Source organism: Pyrgilauda ruficollis, unplaced genomic scaffold (assembly GCF_017590135.1).
Source record: "Pyrgilauda ruficollis isolate IOZ18807 unplaced genomic scaffold, ASM1759013v1 scaffold7, whole genome shotgun sequence".
NCBI lineage: Eukaryota > Metazoa > Chordata > Aves > Passeriformes > Passeridae > Pyrgilauda > Pyrgilauda ruficollis.
Window position 1 is genome coordinate 3,598,762 of NW_024528821.1, and position 14,918 is coordinate 3,613,679.

Genomic DNA, 14,918 nt, shown 5'->3' on the forward strand with positions numbered 1-14,918 from the left:
GTTGTGGCTCTCACATTGGAGTCTCCAAGCCAACTCATCTAACAAGTATTTTGTTCACAAAAGAGAAGGATGTTTTGTGTATTGAACAGGTTTGGAAGAAGATGTAATTCCTTTAATTTCTTTAAATCCACTCTTAATCCTGCAGACAGCTGTCAGCCCCCCCTAAAACAAATCCCAGTTAGCAGGAGATAGAGACATCAGTGGCAGTAAGGACAGCAAATCATGGAGCCAGCACAAGTATTGGGCAAATTAAAAAAAGGGCAAAACTATGTCTAAAACATAACATTTGTTACTCAATGATCTGTGAGTGTTAATAAAGCCAAGGTGTGCATTTTTCTGGTTTAAATGTTTTGATACTTTCATGTTAGGTGTATAAATTGCAGGAAACCATCACCTCTCTGAAGTTTCCTATTTCAGTGTTTAACAGAATTTGTCTGGTGAATTTTAACTTCAAATACAACTTTCCTGTACTTGAATTTTTGGACTTTTTTTTTTTATTTGCTAAGTAAAAATCTCATAGAGATTTTAGGCTGATCTGATTTTAGGAGATCTTTTAGGCTGAGTTTTTCACATGTGTTGTTCTCCTCTCTCCTGTTTAGGACAAAGTGGTTGCAGTGCAGTTCTGTAACAACGGTGACAGGTGAGTGCTGGGTTTTGGACCTGACAATGATGATAGTTAATTTTCCAAACAACATTTAGTGGAAAATTTGGCACAATAGGAAGATTTGCCCGTGGGCTTGGCTTAATCTTGGACAAATTATTGCAGTGTGTTGCAAGATGTGTGTCATGTCCACAAGCTTGAACTCGTTGTCCTCTGCTGTAACAACAAAAATGTTCTGTAACTGTGCTTTTAATTTGTTTTTTATTTCAAACAGCAAATTGGAATCCAAATTTTAGAACCTTTCTTTGTAAGAACCATCCCAGGTAGCCCCCAGAGGGGTTGCCTGTGGAGGAAGAGCATTGTAATCAATGTGGTCTAAAGCAAAAGTTTGTAAATATAGATGTTTTTATCTCAGCTTTTGCTCCTGTTCCTTATTTTGGAATAATAAAGGAGGTTTAAGGGGTGTGCCTTTAAGGGATGAGCCTTCCAAGCCCAGCTGTAGTTGTGCACCTGTACTTGGAGAGCTTTGTCATGTGGAATTATGTGGGAATGTGCTGGGATAATTGTACCACCAGTTCCTTCCAAGCCATGTGAGAGGGAAGGAGGTCACAGACTCACTGAAAATTAAATTCTGTAACAATGCTTTGAATGGAAATGGGGTACCTTCCTTTTTATTTTAATCTAAAGAAGTAAAATTAAGAAGAAAATTAATATGTCACAAGCATTTTCAAACTCCTTCTCATCACAGTGAAAAAAATCAGACCAGGGAAACTGAAAAGATGAAACAATTACTTCATAAAATTTAATAGATTTGTCTTTTAAGTGTAGTTTTGTATGTAAATGGAATATACTTCCAAAATGTATTATTTGAGGTGCTTTTTTCCCAGTTTCTCGACAAAAAATATTTCTGTGACATGGATGGCCAAAGCATTATGATGTGGTTAAATATATTTGCTGCATACTTGAAATTTTTTAATAAGGAGGGGTTTAAAAATTAAAATATTCCTGTTCAGCTCCACAGGCAGGACAACCTCCCTGTGCTCCATTTGGCCCTTTCCCTTGCCTGTCTTCACCCTGTCCCTAAGTTAATGCATTATAATTTATGCCAGACTCCTGGCTCTCCCTTTCCCTTTCTTTGCTGCCACTCTGAGCTGCTCCAGGGATTTGCTGATGTCATTAAAAAGGGAATGTGCAGCTCGTATGAATTACGACATTGAAGTCATTCCAAGGCCATCTGCTGCTGGAGCCAAATGTAATTAATGTTGTGGGCTAGAAACTCTCTTGTACCCTCCAGTATCTGATAGGAAAATTGTAACCTCATGAGTGAGAGAAGTAGAGATGCACAAGTACACACTTCCAAGTGTATATATAGAATTTATTGGTGTCCATGTGGGGATGATACCATCTTTATTCAGAATTTCATGCCTTTTTTTTTTTTTTTTCCTTTTACCCCACAGCTTAAGGTTTGTCAGTGGAAGCAGGGATGGAACAGCAAGAATCTGGCACTACCATCAGCATGACTGGAAGAGTCTGGTCCTGGATATGGCTACGAAAATGACAGGGTAAAGCAGAGCAAGCAGAACACACCTGATGGGCACATTTACCTGCAAGCTAAATCCTCCATTATATTGAAAACTGGTTATTTGCTTCCATTTTGAATTTATTTCCGTGCATTTATTGAAAATGTGGTGGCTTTGTCAACTTGCACAGTTAATTCACCCCCAAATAAATAATAATCTGTTGGTACTTCCCTATCCTAATGGTTGAGGAATATTTAGTATTTTACACGTGAAATAAAAATGTCACATGATTTATCTCACAGAAGGAGGTTTTGCTAGAGCCCCAGTCATTATTTGCTAATAGATATCCAACATGGTTCTTAACATTGTACTTCTACCTTAGGTTTCCAAATAAGAGGTGAAATTAGTGTTTGATTCTCAGGTTCAATTAGGGTCTTGAGTTTTTCTTTTTGAGATCCTCAAGTGACTTCTTTAAGTGCCTTGTAATTGAATTGTAATTGAATATTCACAACAACAAAGAGCAGAAATGGAGAAATCCATTAGGCACTTGCTTTGCAGAATTCTCCATATTTCAGTGGTTGCATTTGCAGTGTTTGCAGTCAGAAGTGTGGGTTGGATTTATTTTGCAGGTTCCTGCTCATTGTGGAGTTTACTGATATTGATGACTGATAAGAAAAATGCCTTGTAGAAAAAAGCCTAATAGAGCTGAAAGGAAAAATTGGGGTAGGGAAGGATGATGGCTTAGGAACAGAGGAGAAAATGTCCTTTTTAAGGAAATAGAGCTCTATAAATCTCGGTGGCACTGAATTTTCCTGTATTCGGTTTTTACCACTGCAGAACCATCCTTCATTCTCCTGCCTTAGCCAGAGTCACAGAGGTGCCTGTGATCCATCCTCCCCCAAATTTCATACTGAATTAGCTCTCCTAAGTGTTTCCATATGTAGTTACTGATTTATTCCTTTTTAAATTGCTGATTTCCTTAGAAACAATGTGGCATCTGGAGAGGACAAGGTCACCAAGCTGAAGGTTACCATGGTGGCTTGGGATCGATACGATGCCACCGTCATCACTGCAGTCAACAATTTCCTCCTCAAAGTGTGGAACTCGTCCACAGGGCAGCTTCTCCATAGCTTATCTGTGAGTACAGTTCCAGGGGGGAGTCCCAAGTGGATGTAGTTCACTCTGAGATTGATTTGATTTGTCATTCCCATGACAAGGGTTTGGTGTTGAAATATCCAGCTGTCCCCTGCCTGCTGGGAGGAGGGTGCACCATGGGGGCAGGAGCTGATGTGCAGGATCCTGGTGATTGCTGGGAACCCTTTGGAGGCTCCATTTGTTCCCTGATGTCTTCTTCCTCCCCGTCCCTCCCCATCTCAGCAGTGCTGAGCAGTGACACTGCCAGGCCTGTGGCAGGAATGGTGACCAAGCACAGTTCCAGTAAACTGAGGTGTCCTGGGTGATTCCCTGATCTGGGATGTCCTCTCAGTGACTCCCAGCACATCAGGAGATACCACATGGAGAAATAAAACTTCTTTTTTCCCCCCTGGTGTCGTTGCAGGGTCATGATGATGAAGTTTTTGTTCTGGAGGCTCATCCCTTTGACCAAAGGATTGTGCTTTCGGCGGGACACGATGGGAATATTTTTGTTTGGGATATAGACAAAGGAACAAAAATTCGCAATTACTTTAACATGGTAAGGATCACAGAAGGTTTCGTTTTTTCTTTTTTCACAAAACTGGTCTTGAGACAAAAGCAGATTTCATTAAATACCTCCAGAGCCAGTACAGCTCTGAGACCTTTGGTGATCTTGCCTTATGTCTGCCATTAACAGAAAATGTAGACTTCCAGGTGGTTATTCCAGAACATACGTTAAAAGTTGCGCTGAAATTTCAGGACAGAGAGAAAATGTGAAGTTTTACTTGTTATTCAGTTTAATAAATAAATAAATAAAAGTGTAAATCAGTCTTGAGCAAGATGAGATGTCACAGAATGAGGATTCAGTACGTGTTGGAGCACGGGGAAATGTTTGTGAAAATGCTCTTATGTAGAGTGTCTGGTTGTGAAAGGAATTCTCTGTGCTTGGTACAGATTGAGGGCCAAGGCCATGGAGCTGTTTTTGATTGCAAGTTCTCACCAGATGGGCAGCATTTTGCCTGCACAGACTCTCATGGACATCTGCTACTATTTGGTTTTGGATGCAATAAATATTATGAAAAGGTGGGTTGAATGAATTTTAAACTCTTCCCTGTCTTGACCTGATTTTGTCTTAGAAGTATTTGTGTTACAATTTATTCCCTCAACCTGCCCCAGACAAAATAATAATTAGGTCACGGAGCAGTTGCTGTTTATCTAAATCAAAAAGATTTAGACAAGAGACTCTATAGATAGAGGAGAAAAGCATTAACTTCTCTGTCCACCTCTCTTGGCCTATTTTACTGTTGAATTTCTGCATCAGGCCTTGGTAATAAACCACATTTGTGGTAGGAATCTGTTCTCTGTCATAACATTCCTTGTGCTGATCCCAAGTGTAGGAGTTGTGGTTTATGGGAGCCATTCCAGAGCAGCAAGACAGCTGCAAATGGCCATTGATTTATTTCCTGAATTGCTTTTCCCTCAGATTCCTGATCAGATGTTCTTCCACACGGATTACCGGCCCCTGATCCGGGATGCCAATAATTATGTGCTGGATGAGCAGACTCAACAGGCTCCACACCTTATGCCTCCTCCATTCCTGGTGGATGTTGATGGAAATCCTCATCCCACGAGATTCCAGCGGCTGGTGCCAGGGAGGGAAAATTGCAAGGATGAACAGCTTATTCCTCAGCTGGGATATGTGGCTAATGGTACTCTGTCTGAAGATCATGAATAATACAAATGTGGCACAGTATTGAGCACCAGCTCCTAGGATGGTGCTGTGAGGATGTTTAAATTAATGGTTTAAATTCAATATACAGGTAGAAGAGGGGATGGGGTGGGGTTATGTGTGGAATCAAATTGACTAGAGGCAAGAGTATTCCAAAATCTCTAGATTTTTCCCAGGTATATGCAGATGTTTAAAGCATTGTCTGTTAACCTCTGTAACAGTGGATGTCAGAAAGCAAGCAGGAAGGTGAGGAAGACATGGAAAGCCACCTTTTGTTTCTTAAAAGAGTTCTTTTTTCTTGTAGACACTAACTTCAGCAAAATGCTGATCCCCAGAAAAGACCTTCCATTCTTACCTACTGCAGCATTATTTCTTTCTGCCGTTTCTCATGGTTTGTGTTTATGTTCTACATGTGGTCTGGAGTTTTAGGATTTTATTGTAACTTCTCTTCTAAACTTTGCCTCCATTTATTACATGAGAGCAGAAAGCCAGCTGGTGATCAGATGTTTTGCAGAGCAGACAGAAAGTGGTGCAGAGTTTTAAATGGGATTATTTCTATGCTGTTTGCTACTACAGAAATCCATCATTTTATCAGCATTTGTGGCTTTGTTCTTGTCAAGGTGATGGTGAGGTGGTTGAACAAGTCATCGGGCAGCAAACCAATGACCAGGATGAGAGTATCCTTGATGGAATGATCAGAGAGCTCCAGAGGGAACAAGATCTGAGACTGATTAATGAAGGAGAAACTCCTCCAAACCCTCCACTCAACAGATCCCACTCTGTTAATGGAGGTCAGTGTCCAGCCTTATCTGCATCAGTTCCTTCCTTATCACAGGAAGGACTGATCAAACTGTTAATGTCAGTTCTGACACATTGTCTTTGAAGAAGCTTTTCTCTCCTCTTTTTGTACACCTTGTTAACCCCTGTGGAGCACTGGGATGTTCTGTGGATTCCAACAGGGGAATTATAAATGTAAGGGGCAGCTGAGGGCACTCAATGGTCTAACTGGGCTCTATCTGATTGTTTGGAGTTATTAGACTGGAATTATTCCTGCTATAAACCAGTTTCCTGGAAAATAAGCATGAAGTTCACTGTATTGTCTTAATATCAGTGCAGAGATGAAACTTCATAACTGCAAAATGCCAAAATGAAAGCATATAATTAGGGGCTGTCAGTGGAATACAGTGTTGTGACAGACTAATGGTTTCCTGCTGCAGCACAAGGCTGAGCATCAGTGCTAATAAAATAAACATGTTGCTCTGTCTTAGTGTTTCCTTAGAAAGCTTGAGATTATTCTCCTGGTAAGTGTTCTGCTACTGTGATTTTATTTTTAATACACAAAGTGATTAAAAATTGAAACCACACTCAATCAGATGTGAGCAGCTGAGTGAGTGCAGCTGATGGGAGGGAGCAGATGCCCAGGACTGTGCTGCAAGTCAGCCTGAGCCTTGGGAGAATTCACAGCTGCTAATAAATCACTTCTAGGTTAAGTGACTGATTACATGTGTTTGAAGTAGATTTCCTGGCAAAGCTCATTAGGGTTTGGATGTGGAATTGCTTGTGTTTCAATCCAAGAAGGAGTAAGAAAAATATCAGGGAAAAATATGAAAATGCATTTTTGCTTTGATCTAAGTTGATATTTCAAAAAGGTTGCCTAAAAGGCAGCTTCAGCTCACACAAAATCTTTTCTGCTGCTTAGGATCTGTTGATGTGTTGTACAGCCCCAGTTCCCAGTTTTATTTGTTTGTCCCTGTAGTTGTGTAAAGGAGTTTCCAGATGTGGGTAGTGTGGAAATCAAAGCAGTTCCCTTCTAGAGCTTACAATGATCAGTGACATTGCCCACATGAACTGCCCATTTGAGTAACTGGAGTATGTTTAAAGTATTTAAACAGCCAGATATTTTTATATAGCTTTGCACAGCCGTAAGTGCAATATTATCATTTGATAAACAGTATTTTTTTGATTTGATAAACAGTATTAAGCCTGTGGGAATTGTGAAGGAAAAGTAAGGACAACGATGGCAGTGATTCCATTATTATCAACCTTTGTTCATTAATCTTTGTGCTGTCCTTAAGGTATAAATTGTGGATGGGACACCGGGGAAGGAATTGTTGCCTGTGAGGGTGGGGAGGCCCAGAGAAACTGTGGCTGCCCCTGGGTCCCTGGAAGTGTCCAAGGCCAGGCTGGACAGGGTTTGGAGCAGGGTTTGGAGTTGGACTGGGCTAGTGGAAGGTGTCATGGCAGAGGCTGGCACTCTGATCTCTAAGATCCCTCCTCACCCAACCATCCTGTGACTCCACGACATTATTGGTGATCCATGGAAGTGAAGAAGCTCTCTCTTTCCCTCTCCCAGCTCTCCGCAGCCCGGGCTTGGACGTGGCCTCCCCGCCCAACGTGGGGCTGCGGCGCAGCGGGCAGATCGAGGGCGTGCGGCAGATGCACCACAACGCGCCCCGCAGCCAGATGGCCACCGAGAGGGACCTCATGGCCTGGAGCAGGAGGGTGGTGGTCAACGAGCTCCCTCCAGGCATCAGCAAGTAAGAGGCTCAGTGGGATGAGAGGTTCAGTTGTGTTATGTGGAACGATTCTTTCATACTCCTGGTGTAGCCATGATGTTTTTCATAAAATATGCAATCCTCTTTGCTAGGATTTTTCTCCTATTCTAGCTGAGAAGTCTCAGAAAAAAAATGTAAACAATTGACTTATCTGCTGCTGTGGAATGCAACAGGTGCATCTGTGATTGGTGCATGTTGGTTGTTTCTAATTAATGGCCAATCACACTCAGCTGGCTCGGGCTCTCTGAGAGTCATGAGCTTTTGTTATTCATTCCTCTCCTGTCCTTTCTAGCCTTCTGATGGATCTTTTCTCTCTATTCTTTTTAGTATAGTTTTAGTATATAATTTTAATATAATATATATCATAATATAGTAAATCAGCCTTCTGAAACATGCAGTCAAGATTCAGATCTCTTCACTCGTCCCAGGAGCCCCCGTCGGACCAACCATACTCCTGGAATGAGCTTTCAGCTTTGGGGCTTGGTTGGTTGGGTTGTTTGGGATATTGGGATCAGAATGGAACTGAGAATGGTGATTCCTTCTTTTCACAATTCAGTCTTTCTTCAGTACTCCAAATACCACATTTCCCTCAAACTTTATTTAAAAAAGACTTGAAAATAATTTTAATACATTTGAAAATAATTATGGCTGCTCAGCTAACAAATTTATTTCTTTAACTTGTGATTCCAGGGGTGAATGGATGGATGCTGCTAGGGAGATTTCTTAGAGCAGCACAAGTCTTCTAGTGTCTATATTAAGGAGGCTGTTGAGTTCCATGATGATTTAATGAATATAATGTGTGTTTCTTATGTATAATTAGGGTCCAGGAAGAATGTCGAGCTGCCAAAGGTGAAATAGAAATCAGTTTATACACTGCTGACAAGAAGAGAAAGCCATCCCACACCTTACAACGGGTGAGTTAGTGCCCTGGAAGAGACAGCCTGGGTGGGAAGCAGTTCTGAGCACTGAGCAACAAAAATAAGACGGACAAAAACCCCAAACCAATTTTATTGAATTATTTAGAAGATCAATAGTCCTAATTGTTTCTCTGGCTCACTGTCTTCTTCCTTCTGTAACTGTGCTTTGGCTGTCTGTCATATCCAAATAGTGGTAAATCTCTATCCTTGAGGTTTCAGTGGTGGGAAGATGCTGGGAAAGGAAAATCGCAGAGCCATGGTGGGTTTTCAGTTTGACTTGTGGAAAGCAGAGGTGCCAAACTTTTACGAGGGCTAGATTTATCTTATGCAGAGACTGCAGGAATTTTATAGAAAGGAATGGTATTTTCAATCATTTCCTTTCCAAAGACTGCTACTTTATAAAGTAGAATTTCTGTTGAACCAAGAATCCACATCTAAAGCATCCACAATGTGTCAGAGATACTGTCTAATTCTACAACGATTTCTTACTGCTCAGTTGTAACTGGGGTGCAACGCTCAGCCACTGTAACCAGGCACCTTTTTAGTGTGTAAGCCGTGAGTGAGTCCCTGATGTGTCCCTGTTTGTGCTCCTGTCCCCCTGGCAGAGCGAGTTCCAGGCGGGCGGCGGCCGCGCGCTGCGCAGGAACCAGCGGAAGCGGCAGCACGCGTACCAGACACGCTCCACCATCGAGCACAGCCAGCAGGGAGCCAGCCAGAACCCCTGTGCACACCACGAGTCCGACAGCTCCTCTGAGGTCTGAGCCTCCCAGCTACCTCCAGCAGCTTCCCCCTTCCCAAATCCGTGTTGAGGTTCCACGTGTCTGCTGGAGGGAGGAAGTTTGTGCAGCCGAAGCTCAGTTTGAGCTGGAGCTGCCAGGACTGGGGTGGGGGCAGTAAAAAGAGGTTTTTCAAATGTATTTGTGGCAAAAGGTGGTGTAAAAATAACATTGGCATGTTCCAGGATGGGAATGGTCACCTCACAAACAGGGACAGGGCAGAGGGATTTGACACATTCTTTGTCTCCATCTTCAACATGGATGATGGAGCAAGGGGGTCCCGGTGCTTTGAGCTGGAGGGCCATGACTGACAATAATCAGCTCCCAGTCAGCCCTGAACTTGTGTGGGGCCTGCTGCTCCAGCTAGATTCCTACAAATCAATGGGGCCTGAGAGAATTCATCCAAGAATCCTCGAATTGCTGCTGATGCTATCACAGAGCCTCTCTTGATTTTTTGAGCAGTCTTGAGAATCCAGAGGTTGTGACAGTGACAGGACCCAGGGAGAACAGCTGGAGCTGTGCTGGGGCAGTGTCAGGCTGGAGATCAGGGAAAAGTCCTTCCCCCAGAGGGTGCTGGGCACTGCCCAGGCTCCCAGGGAATGGGCTCAGCCCCGGGGCTCCCAGAGCTCCAGGAGGGTTTGGACAGCCCTGCCAGGGATGCACAGGGTGGGATTGTTGGGCAGGGCAAGGAGCTGAGCTCCGATCCTTGTGGGTCCCTTCCAGCTCAGGATATTCTGTGATTCTCCACGTGGGAAGAAACACTCAGGTCATTGAGTCCCTGGGATTTGTGGTGTTCCTGTGGCATGTTGGTCTTGGAGAGTGAAGGATCATTTACCTAAATGCCAGGACAGTGTTGAAAAGTAGCTTAAAACAGCTCCTGTATTTTTGGAAACCTGAAACATTTTCAAGTAAATTTAACTGGGTTGTGTTAAACCACTTGCTATTTTAGGATTTCATGCAGCACATGGATTCTGGGTCAGGACTTTGATTTCATTTTGCAGTGCTTTGATTTCATCTACATCTGTAGACTGCTGTTGAAAGAGATTGAGTATTGGTATTAATCATTGATTTTGGCAAGGGAAGAACCTAAAATATACCAGATAAATATAACTTGTTCTCCTTAAGGAAGAGAGTGAACATTGCTGCTTTGTAAATGCAGTGAAAATGGAGAACAGCTCAAAAATCTGGGCCCTGGGCACTAAAATATAAGCTATATAAGGATGTAGTATTAATTAAGTTATAGGAAGAAATTGTGGATTTATTTCTTTAAAGCTGAACCAGCCCTTCAATGGAAAGCTTTCCTCAGATGACACAACTTGCTTGCAAACAAAAATTATACATTTTACCCTTGGCCCCAGAGTGAATCCTCTTGTTTTCACTACAGGAGGATGAGACTGTTGGCACAAGTGATGCATCCATGGATGATCCTGTGGCAGCCTGGCAGAGTGAAAGCAGTTCCAGGTACCTCCACTGGGCTCTGAGTTGGGATCACTGGTTTATTATGGGATTTAAGTAGGACAGCTGATACTGAGATACTCAGACTTCATTTTGAAGATTGATTTTTAATCACTTAGTCATGAAACATTTCATATTGTGATTTTTTTTGTTCTTTTTTTTTTAAGTCAAAAACAGTTCTAAAAAACCTTATATAAGAAGATATTGCCTTTAATTAAGAGCTACTTGAAAAAATCAGTGCCAGTTTGCCATATAAATCCTGTACTTTTATTATTTGGCATTGAAGAAATCAGAGCTGGATTTTTAGAGAAGTGCTCTAGTTCTTTAAATGTTCCATGCATTTTTTGCTGCCAGTTCTTATGAAGTCAGTCTGTGAATCAGTGAGATAATGAGAATTGATATCAACCATAGATGTAGTTTTACTGTGAGTTTCAAATTGATAAAAGAATTTACTGAAATCACAAATCAGAGAGCATTTGTTTTTCTTTAAATTCACATGATAACAAAATTCTGTGCTAATCCTGAGCAGAGCCAGGAGAGCAGGTTGAATGTTTGGACTTTTCAATCCACTGTGGGGAAACTGAAGTTTTCTGTTCTCTTTCTTACAACTTTTTTATTATCTACAGTGATTCATCAAGTGAATATTCAGACTGGACAGCAGATGCTGGGATTAATCTGCAGCCTCCAAAGAGACAAACCAGGCAGGCAGCTCGGAAAATCTGTAGTAGTTCTGAAGATGAAAATATGAAGGGAACAAAAGGGCTGGAGCCAAAGCGAAGGAAACTGAAACAGCCAAGGAAGAAGGTCAGCAAGCATAATTCTAAGTGTCTTTTGTACTTTATGAATATAAATTTAGGTTTGAGTGGTTGTTTTTGAAGTAAAATATTTTATAAATGGGCACAGAGTAAAAAAAAAAAAAAGAATTACAGAGATCACAGTAATTGTGCTACCAGTGGTACCAAGGAATTTTATTGTTTGTTTTATTGGGCTTCCATGTTTCCCACAGGTGGTTCTTCATTTCAAATGCCATTTTTTTAACTCTCAGATTTATGCTCTTCACCATAGTCAGGTTTACAAGAGGGTGGTTTTGTTGTAAAATTATAATGGATATGTATTGTATTGACATGATGAGATTTCTTTTTCCTGGTACTTTTTAAGACATTTAGAATATTCATTAAAAATATAATTTATTTCTTTATTATAGAACCACAGACTGGCTTGAGTTGGAGAGGTCTTAAAGATCATCTTATCCCACCCCCCTGCCATCATTTTAATGATTTATGAATATTTTAAGGCATTTTAATGATTTATGAAGGTTTTGATTTTCAGTATTATTTATAACAAACCTGTCTTATTCTCTGCTATTTAGTGGAGATTTTGGGAAGGACAACACTCCACAATTTGCTTTCCCTTGTATCTTACCTGCAGTAACTGCTGCACGATGAGTTTTCCACAGTAATTAACTGTACTCTGAATATTGTGTTGATTGCATTCTAAATTAATGCGAGTATTTAACTTCTGTATGTAACTTACGTATGTGATCTCCTGCTGTGTGTGTTCAGAAAGCCAGTGGGCTGCTGTCCCTGGAAGGGGAGCCCAGTGAGGAGTGGCTGGCCCCGCAGTGGATCCTGGACACCATTCCCCGCCGCTCGCCCTTCGTGCCCCAGATGGGGGATGAGGTACTGCCCTCTGGCTTGCTGTGAAAAGCCACGTGTCTGCTAAGGAAGGCAGGAGCCTCCCCTGAAATGGAAAATGTAAACCCCCTCCCTCTGAGCTGTTAGAATTTTTAGAATTAAGTGGCTCTCAGGCAAAGATATGGGAGCAGAAATAACAGTTCTTTACTAGGGAAGAAAATAAAATAGAATAAACAATGCAGTAATACAAAACAACACTGAGAGAGTTAGAATAGGCCCTGATACAGAAGGTGACTGCCCCACCTCTAACAGATGGAATAGAATACACAGCCCCATTTCCAACCTCAGACACCCTCAGCAGTTCCCACATTCCCAGGGAATCAGCAGCTCTGCTTGCTTTGGACTCTTCTGCCCAGCAGTATTTGCAGGGAATTGTGCTCAGGGCAGGCTGAGTTTTGTTAACTTTGTTAATTCCCAGGCACTTTGTTGTTTACAGAGTCAAATCCTGTGCCCCTTTTTCTGTACAGGTAACTTGGGATTAGCAGGAAAAATCAGTTGTGCATCTTCACCTGCGCATTTCTTAATGATCTCAGTTGTAAAGTACAGAGAAGGTGCCAATTTGGGGGCTGATATAAATATTTTTAACAAGAAGAGTGTTGTATGATGAAATAAATAATTGTACAATGTGTTCTCAAAGGGATAAGACCTGGTATTATGAACAGGAAGAGCACAGTCATTAAAATAATTTTCTCTACTTTTCTCTTTTGCTCTGTTTTTCTCTCTTAATTTTCTCTCTTTTTTTTCTCTTTTAAGATCATCTACTTTAGGCAAGGCCATGAAGCTTATGTGAGGGCAGTGAGGAAAGCCAAAATTTACAGTATTAACATGCAAAAACAACCATGGAACAAAATGGAACTCAGGGTAAGTTCAAGAAATACTTCAAAGAGCTGAAAGTCTCTGTAATGTTAAACTGACATGAAAAACCAGCATGAAAAATGTAAAGAAAGGATTGCTTTATAATGTTAATATCAAAGTTTTAATTGTAAATATTAAAGTTAGTTTTTATTAACACAAAGTCTTTACATCTGTTCACTTCCTGGTTTTGGACTTGATTCTCAGGGGTCTCTTTCAACACAAATTATTTTTTCCTGAACACTGAATTCATTCAGAACCCAGCACTGCAGAGCTGCTTGTGGTTCTCTCACCACTCTACAGTGACCTGAGCATTTGGGTTCTGTTTCTTGTTTTAATGCTGTGGTAAGAAATTGTAGTGTAAACACCTAAATGTGTGCAGGAGTTCTCTTAAACACTGGATCTTGCTTTGGATGAGTTGCCAAGCCTTAATCCACAGTGTTGCCTTATTTTTTCCTGCTGTCCTCAGATTTCATATCAAGAGAAGAGCCCGTATACATATACGTGCTCATATTCACCTAACCATGCCAGTGCTTCTGTTAATGAAAGTAATTGCTTTACTGGGAAAATACCCAGGTACCAGTCCCAGATATTCAGTGATTCCAGCTGTAATTTTCCAAGGCATCATCAGTTTGTGAGGAAAAGGAAATAGCTGTTCACTTAGGATGGGCTTTGACAGGACATGAACATAAAGGCTATTGTGGAATTGCCATTTGCAGAGGAAGAATTTCCTTTTTTCCCCCCTGTGCAAGAGTGGGGGACCCTGGGGTAGGTCAGGGAGAATCTTTGGTGTGTTTAAAACTGGGTCTGTTCCTTAGAACCTTCTTAAATAATTTGTAGGAATCTTGTTCACAAACCTGCCAAGGGAGTGAGCTTCTTAATTTTTCTTTTTGAGGTGACAGTGATTGATTTTCGTATTTGGAAAAGAAAAATTAATGGGTGAAATTACCTGTGCTGTAGAGTGGAAACATACTCGGGTTTCATTAATATGTTTCACTTTAAAATGGATATTTTTGTTGTTGGCAAGGTAAAATAATGCTGTTCCATGCTTCTTGCTAACTAGGAACAAGAATTTGTGAAGACTGTAGGAATTAAATATGAAGTTGGGCCTCCCACACTCTGCTGCTTGAAGCTTGCATTCCTGGATCCAATCACAGGCAAAATGACAGGAGAATCCTTTTCCATAAAGTAAGTCACTGGAATGCTGATGACATTCTTCAAGAGCTTTCCTTGCAGTGTAGAAGCTCCCCCCTCCTCCTTTCTTATTTCCTGTGCAAGGCATGATGATGGCAGTAATGGTTATCCCAAATGCATGGAATTTGAGAATATCATCTAGAACTGTATTTCTGGGTAATAATAACTTTTTTTGGTCTCATTTCCTGAAGGTACCATGATATGCCAGATGTTATTGATTTCCTTGTGCTGCATCAGTTTTATAATGAAGCCAAAGAAAGGAACTGGCAAATAGGTGAGGGTTTTTTTCCTAATTCCATGTGTTTTGCACTATTTCTGCAGCTGTTTAATTGGACGCAGTGTCTTTATTACCTGATGTAAAGGACTATACACACATGATTTTGTCAAGATTATTGGAAACTTTTATCTGATGTTTGCTGCATTTCCTGTAGCAAAAAAAAAAAAAAAAAAAAAAAGGAAATGGGAGAAACTGTTCCAAGGGCAGTGATAAC

At 41.2% G+C, this 14,918-nt stretch overlaps 1 protein-coding gene across 3 annotated transcripts in view; it reads left to right on the forward strand.

The window, feature by feature from the left end:
* The window catches only part of BRWD3 (bromodomain and WD repeat domain containing 3), a 50,284-nt gene that overhangs the window by 21,745 nt on the left and 13,621 nt on the right, over positions 1-14,918 (forward strand). For all 3 annotated transcript variants that reach the window (XR_005956650.1, XM_041485367.1, XM_041485368.1), the window contains 16 exons: positions 600-640; positions 2,059-2,163; positions 3,105-3,258; positions 3,680-3,814; positions 4,210-4,338; positions 4,739-4,964; positions 5,605-5,775; positions 7,338-7,521; positions 8,360-8,453; positions 9,062-9,211; positions 10,617-10,693; positions 11,314-11,491; positions 12,250-12,366; positions 13,135-13,242; positions 14,297-14,421; positions 14,619-14,701. Coding sequence is in view for 2 of the 3 variants with exons in the window: in XM_041485367.1 (XP_041341301.1) it covers positions 600-640; positions 2,059-2,163; positions 3,105-3,258; positions 3,680-3,814; positions 4,210-4,338; positions 4,739-4,964; positions 5,605-5,775; positions 7,338-7,521; positions 8,360-8,453; positions 9,062-9,211; positions 10,617-10,693; positions 11,314-11,491; positions 12,250-12,366; positions 13,135-13,242; positions 14,297-14,421; positions 14,619-14,701 (2,077 nt within the window). In the remaining variant the exon portion in view is untranslated. The remainder of the gene's footprint in view (positions 1-599; positions 641-2,058; positions 2,164-3,104; positions 3,259-3,679; positions 3,815-4,209; positions 4,339-4,738; positions 4,965-5,604; positions 5,776-7,337; positions 7,522-8,359; positions 8,454-9,061; positions 9,212-10,616; positions 10,694-11,313; positions 11,492-12,249; positions 12,367-13,134; positions 13,243-14,296; positions 14,422-14,618; positions 14,702-14,918) is intronic.